Source organism: Sinocyclocheilus grahami, unplaced genomic scaffold (genome assembly GCF_001515645.1).
Source record: "Sinocyclocheilus grahami isolate Dianchi unplaced genomic scaffold, SAMN03320097.WGS_v1.1 scaffold116.1, whole genome shotgun sequence".
NCBI classification, from domain to species: Eukaryota; Metazoa; Chordata; class Actinopteri; order Cypriniformes; family Cyprinidae; genus Sinocyclocheilus; species Sinocyclocheilus grahami.
Window position 1 is genome coordinate 376,489 of NW_015505295.1, and position 19,597 is coordinate 396,085.

A 19,597-nucleotide genomic window follows, 5' to 3' on the forward strand; every position below is an offset into this window, starting at 1 on the left:
ATATCTTGCCGTTTTGTCCATCATCTTAGTTTTTGCCTAGAGTAAGAGTGTGATATACACACTTGTGAGCATATTGTCAAATAAAAAGTGAACATTACTTATTTACATTCCGCACTGCTGGTGTAACAGTGCTGCTTATGCATGAGTTTTACAGTATTTATGCATGAATGTATATTTAAAATTAAAAATAGACTTTTACAAATAAAACATGAAAAATTAGCTGTTTGAATGAAATACAGTAACATCATAAAGTAATTGTTTTCATTATTTTTGCATATTAAAAATGATGCTGCATGCCTCCTGAGGGCACAACCACTGGCCTAGATGACAAGAACCCTCAACCTCATTTTCACGAGAAGTCATGCGGTTCCTTGGTGTATTCAAACTAGGGCTGGGTATCGAGTTCGATACTTTTTAGGCACCGACCAAATTGCCTCGATACCATCGAGTATCGAAAAACTAAATTTCGATACCTAAGGAATTAATCTCATCAGCGTCAGTGAGCCAATAAGCCTGCAGTACTAGCCGGTGTGTGTTCGACTAGAAGAGGTGCGGTGCAGATCGATCAGTGTTTGACATCCGCTAAAGCGATTCGAAAGCGCACGGAGCAGTCTGCTCTCTTTAGCTCTCGTAGTACTGTAATACACCGATCGGTCTGCACAGTCAGTCCGCGTCAAGTTGAACACACCTACTAGTTTACACCGGTTACACTCAGAGATGAGGCGCGCACGTGAGGCTGTAGTGTGAATGTGTCCCAGCCCCCATAGATGTAAGGCTACATTTACACTGTTGCGTTTATGTTTTAAAATGAAGACGATCCTTGTCATACTGGCGTTTCCACTGCGTTTCAAGCCGGCTTTCCACTACCTCCGACAAGCGACAGACCGGTCATTCAGTCATTCATTTCCAATGGAGAGTAGCGGGAGCTGCGTGGAGTTCCGATCATATGCAAATGTCCGTTCATACTAACGTCACATGACCGAAAGCACATGTTATGTGACCATTCATGCAAACTGTAGCATCATGCTACATAAGACAATAAATAAGATTTATATTCCGCTTTTACTCAAAACTCACTTCGGGTGTTTGTAATAACTTCCGATTGCTGTCTAATGTGTGTTTTGGCCATGTAATGTTGCTGAAATTAAATATGTTATTACCTCTGAGTCAGAGCAGCGATCATGGAAGAGAGAACACAAGCAGACAGCACTGGAAGCTGCTAATGCTCATCAGTAAATCAGTGGATAATCATAAATCATCATATGAATCATATGATTATCAAAAATCATAATTCAGTCTGAGCTATGCATTTTAAAACGAACACTAGCTAGTGTAAATGTAGCCTAACAGATGTGTAAACTGAAGACTATTTGAGCTTTATTAAAACTATTTTGCACTGATTTATTGTGTTGGTTACATTTTGTTCCTTTGTGAAGTGGCTCAGCAGATGAGTCTTTGAGTTTGTATAAACATCAACAAGCTGAAACATAAAACCAACGTTTTTTTTTTAGATAATGTAATCTTGTTAAAATTGATTTCATAAAATTGGTATCGAAAAAAGTATAGTTCAGGAACCGGTATCGATATCGAACATTTTTGAACAATACCCAGCCCTAATACAAACCAGACTTTAGCGTCAAACCTTGCACCTTTACAGAGTTCATAATTGCCCATAATTACTTTGCCATGTTAACCTGATATTTAAAAAAAAAACTGCTTTGGAAATATCTATAGTGCCTATAAATATTTAACCTATCAAATATTTAACCTCCTTTTCAATTTTTTCTCCCTCAAGGTCCTGCATAAAGTGCTACCCACCCAAGTGACTCTCTGGCCGTGTCATGGCGGCGAGGCCTGCTCTTTCGTTCTTATTGGCTGTGTTGGCGTGCACTGGGCCGGCCCAGCCCTCCCCCCCACTGCTGCTCCGCCCCCGGGAGAGAGAGAGGGACTCTGGAGGGGCTTCGGGCGGAGTCAACATCGCTGTGGTCCACTCCGGCTCCTCCCACCTCCCGGAAACGAGCGCCGGGGTGGGGGGCGTGGGCGGCGCCTCTTCGGCGGGTTCCGGCTCTGGTGCCGGGCCAAGCAGCAGCAGCAGCAACTCGGGGACGGGTTTTCTGAATCGGGCCTGGTCGGGACAGGTGGGTGAGAGCGTGATGACACCATGGGGACCCGCGAACGTGATCTGGCTGGCCGTGAATGAGAGCAGTCCTGGGAGCCTCTTGCTACAGTTGTGCGAGTTACTGGCTACCACTCCGCTACAAGGCCTTGTGTTTGAGGAAGAGAAGCCGCCACCACCCAATCGGGCACCGTTGGCACCTATGCTGGAATTTGTCTCGGCCCAGACAGGAGTGCCTGTGATTGCTGTTGGAGGAGGGGCTGGCTTGGGGAGGGAGCCACAGGTAAGAGTTAAGATTAATTCTTGTTGGATTACATTTAGGGATGTAACAATTACCGGTTTAATAATAAATCATGATAAAATTCCCCACGGTTAGTATTGCCGTTTCATATTTAAATGATCATTAAAACCATTTTTGATTACCGCGATTTGAACAACTCAGGATAAATAAATACTATCCAGCATAAAGCAAAGTTTTAAGTAACAGTCTCAGGTCACACAGCATGCAGCGTAGTTTCGTTTTTTGTGAAAACATGGCAGAAAACTGGTTTTCAAAGAGTGCTAAGGGAATTGTACAAATTAATATATCAATGAATTAATTATATGAATGTACCTCTGAAGGTTCTGGCTGTCTTCAGAAAAGATTTGATGATGGCATTTTGTTTTTATCTTCGCTCCATGTAATACCTAATAAAGTAGTGTTCTTAATCGCAGTGCTGCTTAGTCCGCAGAGGTTATGGGAAACAGCTGTAATTCTGCTGTTCCATAAGCGCCACCTAGTGTCAGAGAGTGAATTTACAGAGAATTACATTTACATTCAGCCAGTGTGCAGTTTTTGTCTGGCCGAATAAACACCGAATTTGAATGCCCTGCTGTATATTTTGATCTGTTGATGAAAAATGAGCTTATGTGGATTCTACGCATTTAAATAATTTGGATAAGGTATCTAGAATTATTTATAAAGCAGACAAAATACATATTATATAGTTTATCTAATACATGCTATTAGATAAACTGTTGTCAGTCATGTTGCCATTTAAAAGCCGGACATCATTGGTAATGTTATTGTTTTAGTGTTTATGCAAACAAAAAGTCATTTTATTTGTTTATTTTAAATATAAAACTTGGTGAAGTGATTTATGTGCTTTTTGAACATTTCCAGCACATTTGAACAATACCGTGATAATACTGGTAACTGTGATAATTTTGGTCACTATAATCCTGATAAGAAATTTTCATACCTTTATATCTCTACTTACATTTGAGAGAATAGAGGCGATTTCTGTTTCCAAACAAATGGATTCCCCAACCAAAATTGAGAATTTCCTCATTATTTACTCCAGATGTGTTTTTTTTTAAATTTTTTTTTTACATCTGTTGAAATCAAATGAAGAGTTTAAGTAATATAATCCATCTTTTTAAGTCCATAAAGACCATCTTTCATTGGTCCCTCAAAGTTGATGCTTCAAAAACCACACAAAACGAACGTGATGGTACTCCGTACGACCCCAGTTGGAGAAACATTGTCTTCTGAAGCGAAACAATTGGTGTGTATGAGGAGAAAATACTAATTTGAAACTTTTACAACTATAAACCATTGCTTTCAGCCTGCTGTCAGCATGCTGTGAGTTTCTTGTTGTGAAACTCGTGCAACAAGTTTGTGAAACTCTGTGCCTCTGCATCATTTCATTTGTAAGTTTCACAAAACTAAAAGTTAATTTTACACATTTGAGAGCACTTTTAAAACATATTGGGCAAAGGTGGAACCTCTGTTCTATAATGTGATTTATTTGTTGCTTGCAAAAAAAAAAGTTTTAGAAATCCACAGATACTAAATTACAAAAAACATCTTTCTCCATTGATGCAGTTACGACATCATCTAGCAGGTGCTGCCTGCACTAGAGTAGCCAGACAAACCCTGACCCCTTGGTGCAGTCTAATTGAAAAAAAAAATGAAGCTCATTACCATTTTCTTTAGACCTAATTCTTTTTTTTGCCCTGGAATGCACAAAGCACATTCCCCCAGAGATGTAATAGTATTTGGTCATTTTTCAGCCATGACCTCAGTTGTCCTCTCTATGTACACTGCTCTCAGTGGCCTGGAAAGCACTGAGCTGTCTCCCAGATATGCCTCTTCTAATTTTAGTGAAACAGTGGGTAATTATTCAAAGTAGTAAGCATTAGTCAACAATACAGGTCACCCGGGGGGTTTTTAAACAGTGAATAGGCAGTAAACTGAACAGAATGTTGTGTACAATAGTAAAATGTTTTACCAATTTTATGGTAGTACACTGCTCTCAGTGGCCTGGAAAGCACTGAGCTGTCTCCCAGATATGCCTCTTCTAATTTTAGTGAAACAGTGGGTAATTATTCAAAGTAGTAAGCATTAGTCAACAATACAGGTCACCCGGGGGGTTTTTAAACAGTGAATAGGCAGTAAACTGAACAGAATGTTGTGTACAATAGTAAAATGTTTTACCAATTTTATGGTAGATCATTTTTGAGTTATGGTGCCTATACACACTGGAATTTATCTATGTTATGGCTTAGAGGATTTGTATCGTGAAAAGCGATAAAGCGCTATACAAATAAACTTGAATTGAATTAAATTGAATAGAGGAAAAAATGTGAAATGTTTGCAAAAGTGATGCGCCATCATTTGACCATAACTTGAGAAACTTGTACCTTTTGACCTTTAAAGTTGTATCACCCCTCTAAAGACATTTCAGAATGGCAGATGCAGAGAGGATTTCTGATTGGCTGAAAAAGTGTGAGACACTCCCAGATTCATTTTTGCTGTTTATAGACCCTGGGGCTGTCAGGTAGGATATTTCAGGACACATTTTAGTGATTGTCAGGATTTGATTTGATTTGATGTATTCCAAAGAAAACAGCTAAAGCACCTTTAATCTAAATGTAAAAAAGTATTAAGATGACATTGTATTTCCATAGTAAGGTGCCATCAGTAACTGAAAATGGTTTTGTACCCACTCTGTGATTACAGTGCGATTAAAGTGTTATTCGTACTCTAACACATCCGGTACATCTATTATTGTCAGAAATGACTCAGTCAGAGGCCTTTTGAAGGTCTCTTTTGTCACTTAAGCCTCATGCTGTCAACACATGCCCTGGATTTACAATATTTAAAATCTCTGTCTGTTTCGCACTTTTCTCCCCTCTTTTGAACAAACACGCCTGGGCTTGTTTGGAAAAATCCCTACTTAAATGATTTATTCTGCCACTCACATGTGAAGATTGACTAAATATTCACAGTGTCGTACTACTTAATAAGATTTCAGCATAATTAAGATAACCAATTAAACTCGAATAAGTTTCAGGCTACCTATGTTGTTTTATTCACACACGGGAGACGGCCTCTCTGCCACCGCATTTCTCTCCTGTGGAAAAATATTACATTACATTTCCATTTGCTTGCTTAGGCTTTAATTAACTACACTTAGAAAGGCTCATGTGTTGTGGATTGGTGAGAGCGTGGGTTTGGAGCCATGGAGTTAACTCTCTCTCGCAGGGCATGTCTCCAGAGACTTCTTTTACCTCTTCACAAACCGCCAACCAGAGCACGGCACAAAGGAGTCACTTAACTGGTTTAATTAGGACAGTAATTAATTACATCATGTGGTTAAATATTTCTGTGTGAGAAGAAAGTAGATGTTTCAGACTCTGTTTTGGCACCCGTCACACACTGCCAGAACTGCAAAATGTAATGCTGCAAGTGCAAATCCAGTTTCAAGTGCTCAATGTAGATTGATTTCAGCCGAATCAAAGCTGCGGCATCAGAAGAGACTGAAGTTTGTTAGTACTGGAATTCTTTTGAAAACACAAACACCTCCGGCACTCGCTCTCCCCCTAAAAGAATGAAAAATAAATGTAGAATTGCATATTGCATCTGTTTTAGGCAGATTTTTTGGTGTAATTTTTAAACATAGCCTTCCAGGGTCCATTTTATTCTCTGAAAGCTTTTGAATAAAATAAAATAACTTAGTCCATCTGGACCTCAATATGGCACATAATGCAGTACAGACGATTATTGCCATCTCAGGGGCACAAGTTAGCACGTGCACAACTTCTGGTTCAAGTATAGTGTGCACATATGAAACCAGCAGAATTCGGTTGCAACGCAATTACAATGCAAAGCTATGCAATGCTATAAATATGTGACATTCGTACAAGAATGCAATACATCTTGAAGCCTTTCAAATCTCCCTAGCAACAGCATTAAATGTATCACTGTGGAGTCATTCTAAAGGTTGTGACCTCTGATTACAAGTGGGTAATTGTTAAAAAAAAGATTATATTAATAGCTGTAAGTGTTCCATTTAGATTGTTGGACTCTTCAGATGCCTATTTGTGATATGTGTGAGAAATTGGCACAAAGCATCTAAATTTCCACTCCTAAAACAATCGAGTTCAAATAAAAAATGTTTTGTGTTACATTTAAATAGGTCATTTTTGAGAGGAAAAAGGAACATTGATTTTATATTCTTACCAATATAGAATTGATCTAAACGTTTCCAAAAATATAATGTGTTTGGTTTGGCTGCTAAGAGGTTGCAGAGCAGGCTGTTCCAATTCTCTATGTACAAAATGTAATTGCTAACAGAAGGTACTTCATTAGCACATATAGATTTACATCTGGGGTCATTTAGAGCTGAAATTGATCTAGTAGTGTTTAATATACTGTATATTGTTTTGCAATTTAATCTAAATCTTCTCACCTGCAATGCATTTAATGCATGCTGCAAAACCAGTTTCAAGTGCCGAATCAAAGCTGGAGCATCAGAAGAGACTTGAGTCTGTTAGTACTGGGATTCTTTTGAAAGCACAAACACCTCAGACAACCCAGCCCCCACCTCCAAAAAGAATGAAAAAGAAATAGAGAAATGCTTATTGCTTCAGTTTTAAACCAATGCATTTAAGTAAAAAAGGAAAGCATTATTGTTTTTTTTTGTAAATAATAAAAGAACAAAACCTATATTCATCATCAATTATAGAGTAAATATTTATTTTTTTAATTATATATTTTAATTTCATTGTATATTTACGTCAGGAAGGTCTGAAATGACTCTCTCCCTCCCTCTCGCTCTCAGTAAAATATAATAAAAGATATTTACCTGCTCCAATTTTGGTGTATCAAATTTATCAAGGTATTTGATTCCAATGTGGAGTTGAAGGAAATGTCGAAACATGGAACATATAACCTGACCCATTTAGGTGCTTCACTGCTGCAAGTTACAGTACTACTGTAAGCTCTTTGAGCTTTTACAAGCTAGTCTTCATTTAAATATATAGCGGAAGTGAGCCTTTATGCCTGGTTAATGCTCTGCAGTCGTGATATTTTTCTCCTCACCAGGTTTGCGGCTCCTCTGTCTGGTTATTATTTGAAAGACTCAACGTAATAGCCTGGCTTTATCCTTTGGTCACACAGTATGATCACTTGTTTTGCATGTTTGTGTTGTAATGAGCATGTTAGAAAACATGCTGAGTGCCTTGAATGCTGACAGAGCAAAAATTCCTCTCTGTATTTTACAGGTATGTATCATGAATATACTAACAGTGTAAGTGTAATTATAGAAAAAAACTGCCAGATTGCCAAGGTAACGCCTAGGAGGAAACTATTCATAAGGGAAAAGTACAGTGGAGTTAATTGAGATTTTATTTGCATAGGAAGTGTTTGTAATGGGAAAAACTGTTCTAGATGAAGACAAACTTAACATCAGCGAGTTCAACAGCAAATTGTTAGTAGTTGCCATGGCCAATATTTTGTTGTGTCATTATGTCAGGTGTCTATACTGGTTTAAAAAAAGCCAATTTGGGTAAAGAATAGACTGAAGACATGCTGTGTTAATCTTATCCGACAAGTTGGGGTGCTCAGTTACCCAGCAGGCTGAGTTACACATTTAACACAGATGGTAGCTCATTTTGACTTGGATTCTGGGTTGATTTGACTTCATGAAGTGGTTATTATTTTAATCTTTCTATAACTCTAGAAATAAATTGATTAACCGTGAACTTGAATAGGCTGTTTTTGCAGTCACAGAATTATTAATTCATACATAGATGACTCAGACCAATTAGATAAAATGAGCACTTTGGCTCTTTCAAATTAAAATCCAGAAATAATAATGTCTGTGGAAAAATATAGATGTTATGGACCAGCAGATATGTGCTTAAGTCAAATTCAGTATATGAAAACCTTAAAAGTTTTCATATACTGAAAGTTAATATTCACTTTTACAAATGGATGTAACACCACTATATGTTGTATCATCACCTCCATTATGATCAACGAAGCTGTACGGTTGCCGTGTGCAGTGACAGCTTTGATTATTATAACAAGGGCCGTCTTGAATGGTCACATCTCTTCACTCGCTCTGTCATGGTTGATGTTTGTGTAAACCCAGCAAATGAAGTGACTTTCTAAGTTAAGCTATACCAAAAACAGTGCAGCTAAGCCTGGCATATTTAACCCACAGGTTTTTAAAGCATACAGACACAAAGCCCTCGTTCTTGCAGAGCACTTCACACTTATGTTTCTCAATGTAAACTTCTCTAAAGGCATAAATATACTTTAAATATTTTCTATAATCTAAACTTTTTTCATATCAAGCTGTTTACGTGCAGATGTAAGTAATCTGACGTGGAAATGATGATTTGTCTGTATGTAATTTTCATCGCTGCAATTACAATATTTACTCTAATGTGTTGTTTTAGCAGCTGCAGTATACACAACGCATCTGCCCAGAAATTATCCTTCAAAGATCTACAGAGGTCACACTTCGCTCATCTGAATTTTCAAGAAATAAATTCAATTATAAAGGCGGTGCACTTTCTCATTTAATGGCCAGTGTCACCAGCAGGCACAAAACAGGTGTCATGCCACCTTCGTGATATATTTGATCATGATTATGATGCATTAGCAGGTGTCAGACTAAGCATTGCTATTTTTCACTATCAGAAATACGGCTTTATGTCAGAGTCATAAATCTCCTCGATTGTACAGTGGAATGGTCACCTTCCGGGGTATAGAAAAAAAGATGCTGAGATGAGCTGAAGCAAAGCCAACCTGACTGTTTCGAATCCTAAAGCAGCCAAGGACACTAATGTCACCGGAAACACAGGCTTATGAATAGCAATGAATCCTTTACGTCATGCTGTGTGGGTATTAAGAATGACTGTATTGATCTGAATGAGTAAGAAGCAGAGGGTAAATGGAGGGAAGAGAAAAAACCTGATGAATGAGATATACTGAAACAAAGGGCTTGTCTGATCTAAAACTACGAACAGACGTTCAGAGAAAATTTAGGCTGGAATGGGAATCTTAGATGCCCTGGTCCTTTCAGAAGTTCCTCTGTTTATGCAAAATACTATGTTGCGAAGTTTCTCCATGTCCCACATTTTCTTGCTCTTTCAGGAGAGCGGCTCCGTCTACTTGCAGTTCTTGTGCTCCACTGGCCTCCAGCTGGAGGTTATTTTCGAAGTTCTGGAGGAGTTTGATTGGACGGCTTTCTCTGTGGTTACCACACGCCACCACGGCTATGAGGACTTCCTGGCCATGGTAGAAGGCATGATAGATGGCTCCTTCATCGGCTGGGAGAGAAAGAGCGTGGTGATGCTCAACCTGACTGATGACCCGGGAGGGGCTCGTACACGCAGGCTGCTGAAAGAGAATGAAGCACAGGTCAGGAGTGGGAATATAAATACAGTTGATTCTGAACATCTGAAACAACTCGTAAAAATGCTTCTATTTTGTGCGCTTTTGTAACTGAATACATTTCACTTAAAAAATTGTATTATGAGCACAAACATTTTAGTTTAAAAATAAACACATCAGAATAGTATTTGGTTTGTCTCTCTTTTGCTTTAATGATAGCAGCATTCGAGCAGCTGCTTGAACTCAACAAGCTCTTGTAAAACCTGATGATCATGTTCTCCAGCATGATCTGAGAATGATCAAAGAGCATCTTGAGCCAGAAACAAGAGCATCTGACTGTCTGTACAAAGAAGTCACATGATCACTGTTACAACTTTACTTGCTCTTGATTAGTTATATAGAAACAGTGCAGGATTGTTAATTTTATTTATTTATTTATTAAACTTTTTAAATCCTAATATGGTTCAAATGGTTCATTTCCAAATTCAGATCCCAGATTTTCTGATGTTTTGACATACATTTATTCATTCAAATCAAATCTCAAAATCTCACTTTCTTGAACATCATTTTACATCTTTATGTAAATCATAAAATGTTTATTTCTAGGTTCAAAGCCGAGATCAAATCTTTAATGTGATCTTTCTTTCTTTCTTTCTAAAGTATTTTTATTTAAATCCCAAAATGTTTATTTCCAGTTTAAAACAGAAGGCTTTTAATGACATATTATCTTATTTTAATTGTCTTATCATTATTATTATTTTAATAATTGTTTATAGAGACAGAGAGCGAGAGAGAGAGAGAGAAAGTGTCTTTTTTATTTATTATTGGGACAGCTCACATTTAAAAGCCCAAATCTTGGTAATTCCAAAGTTTTCACAAATAACATTCTTGTTTAATCTGTTAATTTTTTCAAATCTTCAGATAATCCAGTCCATTTTGTGAACTGCACTGGAAGCTCTTTCTCTCTATTGCGATTGTCCAGTTCATTCTCTTCCCCTTTTTTTCGTTTCCTTTCACTGAACTATCGTTCCCACTCCACCAGCTCCTATTTAATTTTTTTCCCCATTTTTAATTCAAAGTGGCTTCTCTGTCAGCGCAATTAGCAATTGTATTACCAAATCAGTTTTGGTTAATTATAGAAGTATGAATATGACAACAAAAAGGGAAAAGACAGCTCTAATGCCCCAGAGCAATTATTCCATAGCACTCCAAAATCAGCAACATAAGGTTGCTCCTCATGCGTTGTATAAGTCACTTCCTCCATATACCCAGCTTGATTTCTCGATTAACCTTCTCTCTCATCGCTCATGTATCCGTTCCACGCTTTCTCTTTCTTCTTACTCTCCTTCTCACTCTCTTGCGTTCTTTGGCCTTTACGTGAAGGCTCCCAAAGAGAAGGAGGTTGCGTGACCTACGAAAGGGGAGATGGCATCCGTAATGTTACTGAGCAGCGTGACATTAAATGACAGTTTCCATCTGACCCAAAGGTGGCCAACTCAATTCCCCACAGGACTGGCCACGCCAGCAGACATCCTCGACGTTCAACAACTTGACTGATTAATTCTCCACAGTGTCCAAGCACCCAAACTTTCAGACCCTAATCAGTGACTGATACAGGAGCACATTCAAAGTGCCTGTCACAGTTCCCGCATGGAAAAGAACGGGGGAAAAATTGGGGTCAGCTTGATGCAGTGTGATAGGAGCTTTTTCGCTTTTTCTCATCGTGATTAAACATCAGTTTGGTTTTTGTAAGGGCCCAACAGACACACGCTACATCAAAGTGCAGATGTTATCGGCGAGCTTTGTTATAAATGTAAAAACTCTGCCTCCAGTGATTTGCTTTGAAACATAAGCTTACTAGCTTTATTTTATTTTAATAAGCTTTACCAAAAAGACAAGCATGATGATAAATTGTAAATGTAAAATGTAAACTGCTCCATTATCAAAACTGCTATCTGAATGAATAATACATTCCTCCTTCACAAGTGTTTAACCTTCAGAGGCCCAGCATAGAAGAATTGCAACAACTGTATAAAGCAATGAATTAATAAATTATTTTCACTTTATGTGTGTTAAAAACAACACATAACTGTGATACTCTGAAAATGTCAGAAAAATTGCATATTAACGCTAGTCAAAGCCAGCTGATGCAATTCATAGTGATATTCAAGTGATGGGAAAATGCTTACATTGCCTGAAATTTTGAACATACAAAAATTTGAGACAATTTTTTAGTAAGAAATATTAGTGGCAAAAAAAAAAAAAAAAATTTGTTTTTACAAAGAGGTACCTATTCAATCAATTATTCCATGTAATTATTTTAAAAAAAATTCAGCTGTTTTGTCATTTTCACTTAGTGTCTAAAAAAAACTGGTAAACTTTTGCTACCCTAAATACCCTGTCTCACAGTTTTGCATGATTTGCACAATTTTGAATATCAGTGCTTGGCCTCTGATGTTAAAATGGGAATGAACGGAACCATCTATTCTACAGTGCCAACATGTCAAAGTTTGCATTGTCATCAACTGCAAGTGTCAGAATTGTATTTAAGGAGAAGTTGTTATATTTAAGGATTTTCATTCATTTTTAGTGTTGGGTTCGAGTCCACGTAAGTCGAGTCCGAGTCTTTAATCAGTCGAGTCCGAGACAAGCCCGAGTCCAAAATGGGCCGAGTTGGACTCAAGTTCGAGTCCCAAACAGATGAGTCCGAGTCGAGTCAGTGTCCAACGAAACTCTATTATTGATTAGTATCTTAACATTGTTTAACCTTTACAACTAGAAAAACGCAATGTCCATTTAAATGTAACAAAAGCAAATCTCTATTGTATCTTGACATTTAGATTTTTGATTAATAATTCGTGTTCTGCTTTGCTTAGAAAACTTAAAGTCATGTAACAGAAGTTATGGCTGAATTGATTTATGTATTGTGACATATTTCAGAGTGAAACAGGTTTTAGAATGTGAAAAATTAAAGGGCGGGACTTGACTTTATTCATCATTAAAGTAAATGTATAAATTCAAGAGTGGGGATAAAGGAGTAGGTATCTTGGTGAATGGGACCTTAAGAGCAGAAAATGCACCTTTTATCTCAATAAAAAACAAGCTTTATATCATTTTTATGATTTTTAATGAAATATGAATTTTGAATAATCAAAATTAGTTTGTGTCTGCTTATTATATTCATTAGTGTTTGAACCATTAAAGAAGAAACTGCATTTTAATTTCTGGGTAAAAAAAAAAAAAGAATAAAAAAAAAACGAAAAATGAATCGACACAAGTACACGGACAGGGCATTTTGAATTTTTTCTTGGATGAAAATGAGGCTGTGAGGGATAAACCTAGTCTGTACAATGGTACACACTGTGTATAAAAGCCCTACATATACTTTCCATACATCACAGGCAACTCACACTTGTTTTATTTTTGAATGCATTTATAGTTACATTAATTACAATAAATTACATTATGTAAGGAATAATTGATGACAGGCCGTTGAATTATTAGAAAATAATGCACACCCAAGGTGATTTTGGACCCATAAAAACTATTGTCGCAAAGATGTTAGAAAAATTATTTTTTACTTTGAAGCTAGAAACTGCCATTAATACAAAAATAATAAACTAATGTAATACAAAAATTCTCAAGCTTACTGAAGGCAAGTAAACACTCCAAGTATTACTTACAAGCTAAATGATAAATAAATATATTACTCAAAAATACAAATTAAATTGTTCTTTTTTTTAAGTTTTTCAGATTCTAAAAATAATCTTCACGATATACGTTAAATATAGATAATTTTTATTAAAGTTAATAAGTGATTCAGTCAAGAGCAGTGAGTGATTTTCTCCTTTTCTTTTGTTTGATTAACATTTATGATGCAGTCGGCGGCTACAGGTTTACACTGTTGCTTTAAGATCTGACGCATAGATCAAATATTTTGACACACCGCTCCTTTGCCGGGACCACCGTTCTCGACCCCGCCACCTCAGCTCACTTTTGCCCTGCTTCAGCTCACGCTAAGCCGGGGCTTTCGCTCACGCTCATCGCTCCGGCCGGACACGTCATCACAGTATGGTAAGGGCGTAACATTTCCGTCTCACGCTTGAGGTATTCGGCCAATCACAATGCACTGGATAGCTGGCCAATCACAGCACACCTCGCTTTTTCAGACCGATGAGCTTTGTAAAAATCGACGTGTTTCAAAAAGGCGGGGCATAGAGGAGAAACAATAATGTACAGTATGTGGAAAATAATGTGTTTTTTTTACTTTAAACCGCATAAACACATTTCATTACACCAAATACACCAAATAATGTTCTTTTTAGCAGCATCATATGACCCCTTTAAGACAAAACCGACTGCATTTACATGAATAGTCTCCAAGATGGGCTTTTTGACAACTTTTCATGTAAGTGTGTAGCAATAACAGAACTTAAGAGAACTTAAGCGAAAGAGAAATCGGCATTCACACGCTGACTGAGAGGCGCGTTCTGTGAGCGCGCTTTCGGTGTGTGAGCACAGAAACCCGTCGGCTTTCAAGTACTGGACAAGACTTAAAAACCCATGCAAATTCTGAATATCACTTTTGTGAGTTTTCCGTCAACTGTCCATGGACTTGGTTGGACTCAGACATATTTTCCGAGTCCGAAAGGCTCGAGTCCGAGTCAAGTCCGAGTAAAAATGCATCCGAGTCTGTGACAAGTCTGAGTCACAAAAAAAAAAACTGTACTCCAGACCGGACTCAAGTCTGAGTACGAGTCCGAGTACCCCAACTCTATTCATTTTTGCCCATGAAACACAGAAAATAAAACCCATGGCCAATGAAAAAACATCTGGGGCGTAGCCAGAGCCTAGTCTTGCCCTGCTGGAAGGTCTATTGATTCCACACTTCTACTTTCGCTGCAGTTGTTACACTGTAGGAATTGTTGGAGGAGTGCAGGTCACCAGTCAACAACCCTCAAGAGTAGTTTTATCTCCCTGTGAGGAGCCTGTGGCTACATGTCGACAAGTGGGATAAGCAACCCATCTCCAGCAAGAAAAATAACACCCCTGCACATCAAAGTAATTTCAAGATGTCTGACATCTCTGACCTTTTTCTGAAACGTGTGAAGAAAAATGCCTTGTACACCTCTTCCATGTTACAAAAAAAAAATGGTCATGCTAAGGATATTGAAGAACACGAGTTAGCGCATGTATAACAAGCTGACCAGATCACTCTGTTCTGATAGGACAATCTCTGAAATTATAGAAGTATCATGAGCAGCCAGAAAGAGCTTATTGGGCTTGATGACTGTAATTAGTTTATTTATTTATTTATTTTTGGCGTCACTTAAAGTCAGCATGATATTCATTTTCTAGATTACATTCTTTAATATTCTTTGCATGACCAAAGATATTTTTATAAACCCCAGACCTTCTTTTTCTTTCTTAATGTGACATTTTAGAGTAAATCAGTAAATTTTATCAGAAAGAAGTGGCTCAAGTTCCATTTTCATTGAACATTACAATGATTTTTTTTCCTGATTTTCATCATTATGCACAAATGAATGAGCATTAAGTAAATACATTTTGATTTTATGTCAACTTTATAATGAAAAAGTGGTTCCTTTGAATACTTATTCCTTTCTTGCTCTGCCACTCTTTACAGGTGCGACTGCTATATTGCTCACAGGAAGAGGCGGAGCACATTTTTAAGGCTGCATGGGCATCAGGGCAGGCTACTCCCTCACATATGTGGTTTGCGGTGGGCCCGGCTCTGTCTGGACTTGGTCTTGAGGGTCTACCCAAGGCTGTGTTTGCTGTGCGACCCCAGGGATGGAGGGACGAGCCGCGACGGCGAATTGCAAAGGGTGTGTCAGTATTGACGCACGGTGCTATGGCTTTACGTAGAGAGTATGGCGGGGCTCGAGGGACAAGCTTTGCTGGGAACTGCGTGATGGATGGAAATCAAACACAGAGGGTACCGGATAGAATCAGGTGAGAAAATCTAATTGACAGCCGATAAATTCATGGCTTTGTTTGGTGTACATCCCTGTCTCATCCAAAAAGGAATAGAATTTACACTGCCATTCAAAAGTTTGGGGTTGGTAAGGTTTTTTTTAAAGTAATAAGCCCCAAGAAGCCGTGGTTTATAACAGCTAAGGGGGTTTTTAACAACGCCCCTTAGCTGTTATAAATTCACGGCTTCACGGGGCTTATTGCTTTTATAAAACGGTTATTCCATATACGCAGTAAGGTTTCACAGAATAAAACAGAGCAAATAAAGTGTAATGATATAAATATAAAAACAGTATTCTTCCACCAAACAATGTAGTTCCTCAGAAACAGTTGTGGTTCTAACAAAGTGGTTGCCGAGCAGCACACAGAAGTAAACAAAGGTGTAAGTTTGTAGTGTAATTTAAAACAGCTTCAAACACGGCTCAACCAATCAGAATCAAGGACCGGAACTATCCGTTTTATAATCATGTTTTTTTGTCTCTTATGCTCTCCAATCATTTTAATACTCTTTTCCCATAAATTTTGCGTCTGAAAGGGAAACTCCTACTAAATGCATATTAAGTAAGGTCAGGAGCAAAAATAACTGTGTCCACGCCTTTTTAGTGCTAATTCTTTACTGCGCGTCTTTAGTAAATCCTGACAGTACTTTTTTAACGCCAAAAGACGGTTTGCGCTGACGCAAGTTGTTAGTAAATCTGGCCCTTGATTTCTTAAAAACTGACAGCCAAACTTTTGAAACCTCATAAAATCACTTGACCAGCACAGATTTTGAGGCATTTCTCTTTCTAATATGAGTTGGATTGGGTTAAGATGTGTGTTTCAGGTTTTAGTCCTTTTCTCAGCAGAGAAAGACTGTAAATAAATGCAAATATTAAAGTAATAAGCCCCAAGAAGCCGTGGTTTATAACAGCTAAGGGGGTTTTTAACAACGCCCCTTAGCTGTTATAAATTCACGGCTTCACGGGGCTTATTGCTTTTATAAAACGGTTATTCCATATACGCAGTAAGGTTTCACAGAATAAAACAGAGCAAATAAAGTGTAATGATATAAATATAAAAACAGTATTCTTCCACCAAACAATGTAGTTCCTCAGAAACAGTTGTGGTTCTAACAAAGTGGTTGCCGAGCAGCACACAGAAGTAAACAAAGGTGTAAGTTTGTAGTGTAATTTAAAACAGCTTCAAACACGGCTCAACCAATCAGAATCAAGGACCGGAACTATCCGTTTTATAATCATGTTTTTTTGTCTCTTATGCTCTCCAATCATTTTAATACTCTTTTCCCATAAATTTTGCGTCTGAAAGGGAAACTCCTACTAAATGCATATTAAGTAAGGTCAGGAGCAAAAATAACTGTGTCCACGCCTTTTTAGTGCTAATTCTTTACTGCGCGTCTTTAGTAAATCCTGACAGTACTTTTTTAACGCCAAAAGACGGTTTGCGCTGACGCAAGTTGTTAGTAAATCTGGCCCTTGATTTCTTAAAAACTGACAGCCAAACTTTTGAAACCTCATAAAATCACTTGACCAGCACAGATTTTGAGGCATTTCTCTTTCTAATATGAGTTGGATTGGGTTAAGATGTGTGTTTCAGGTTTTAGTCCTTTTCTCAGCAGAGAAAGACTGTAAATAAATGCAAATATCCACTAAAAGCAAATTCTGTCAACATTTAGGTGTGCACTTGCATATACATTTTTTATTTTATTTTTATTTTTAAATAAAAAGCTTAATGGAGTATGTTTTACAAGAAAATACTATTTCAGTCTTTCTTCTTAAACATTTTATTATAAATTTAATGTGAAATTTACTAGCAGTTTCTGAATGAAAATAATTTTACCACCAAATTGTTTTCAGTGTAAGCTAAAATTTGGGTCCACAAATCACATATTTAAATTTGATGACGTCTTTAGAAAATCACGAACAAGTATTTATTTAACCATGATCTGCACATAATTGCAGGGAGAAAAATGTCCAGCTGCATTTGAAAGAATAAAAGTACTGAGCCAAATGCAGTCCTGACTCATTCCACTCAAAATTGTTAAAGCATTCATTTGATAATAAATATTTATTAAATTTTTGTTGTAATATATCTCCCCACAAACTGAAATCTTTATTTCAGGCTGTGCATCACTGCTGTTAATTATGTATGAACACCACATTGACTTTGTACTGTTAGAGGAAATGGCCCTAAACCGGGTGCATCATGAACAGCAAAACAAAAAAAAATTTCTAACGAGTTCCTGTTTCATCTCTTGCAGCACAAAATTCAAAGAGCGGTGCCAAACAGTGCAACTGTGATGACTGTATCAAAAACCTGTGTTGTCTGTTTCCTGGGTCTCTTTTCACCCATCACCCCAATGAGGCCACATGTGTTCAGTCACACACACACGCCCTTAACCTGCGTTTGATTTGTGTTTGACAGCCCATACTGCAGGGATTTGCTGCCTGTCAGTCATTCTTCTCACAAATCACTCAATCTCCAAAAAACTGTGGCCTCAAACAGCACCGTCGACTAGTCTTTATGGTGGGGGGAGCTCTCTCGAAAGTGTTCATGTCACTCAGGCATGAACTGAGAGAATCATAAATCTTTTAACCACCTTCAAAAGTCAATCACTTAAACATGCCATCAGGTTAGGTTAGCTGACCCTGCCGGTTCATTTTCATACTGAACGTTCTCTCAAGCCCACTTTACAAGGACTGTTATCAATCATCGGATTTAATTTAATGTGACATCTGCATACTAGGTGTAACCAAAATTATCCATATTTTAAAATGAATTTCTCTACTCTTTGCCCAAAAAGGGATTTGCTTCTCTACCTCAAAGTATTGCAACATCTATTCCTTCAGGGAGCCAACGGACAGCCTTTAAGAGCTGCTGCTATATTTTGCTCAAAGTTTTCCCATTGATCTCTATTCATTAGCACTGAGCACGGAATCACATCTATAGATCCTTTACGAGTGCTTTCGTACAGGCTTTTTCCATTGTTTCCCTCTCATTTAATTGTTTTCTTCCTTATTTTGAAATCATTGCAAACTGGATTTTAACAAACTCATATCCGATCTTCATGCTTTTCATATTGGATTTAAACAGTAGGGGAATATGACACCAGATTAGTCACAGAGTACATTTTTTGTTCTCTAATAAATTTTTTTAATCATATTTCAGTTCCAAAATCAAAACAAAAAAATAAGAAATTATACTGTACTTTGCATATTGCCTATTTTTAGGACCATTAAAGGGGTCATATGATGCTGCTAAAAAGAACATTATTTGGTGTAATGAAATGTTTATGCGGTTTAAAGTAAAAAAAAGACATTATTTTCCACATACTGTACATTATTGTTTCTCCTCTATGCCCCGCCTTTTTGAGACGCGTCGATTTTTACAAATCTCATCGGTCTGAAAAAGCAAGGTGTGCTGTGATTGGCCAGCTATCCAGTGCATTGTGATTGGCCGAATACCTCAAGCGTGAGACGGAAATGTTACGCACTTACCATACTGTGATGGCGTGTCCGGCCGGAGCGATGATTCAAAAACATGAAAATCCATTACAAACGAGGCATTTGTTGCATCCAGTGGGGACATAATTACTGATTATAATGACTTATACCGTCTTTTTACGCATTGCGTTGCATTGCATCGTGCCTCGTAAACATAAAACCCTGTCTGCATGTGTGATCAGAGAAATGACAAACAACAAGTGCTACTCTACACTGCCCAAAACTCACGTTTGAATCATCAGTGGCAAATCCTTTTAATGAAAACGTACTTACAGTCTGTGAGTCAGAACAGCCGGCATTGTAGTCTACTCT

General features: G+C 37.7%; 1 protein-coding gene across 1 annotated transcript in view; it reads left to right on the forward strand.

The window, feature by feature from the left end:
• Positions 1-19,597, forward strand: part of LOC107589385 (glutamate receptor ionotropic, NMDA 2D-like) — a 77,154-nt gene that overhangs the window by 21,776 nt on the left and 35,781 nt on the right. The window contains exons 2-4 of the mRNA XM_016277799.1: positions 1,796-2,399; positions 9,549-9,815; positions 15,436-15,764. Of these exons, the coding sequence (XP_016133285.1) occupies positions 1,842-2,399; positions 9,549-9,815; positions 15,436-15,764 (1,154 nt within the window). The 5' untranslated portion in view covers positions 1,796-1,841. The remainder of the gene's footprint in view (positions 1-1,795; positions 2,400-9,548; positions 9,816-15,435; positions 15,765-19,597) is intronic.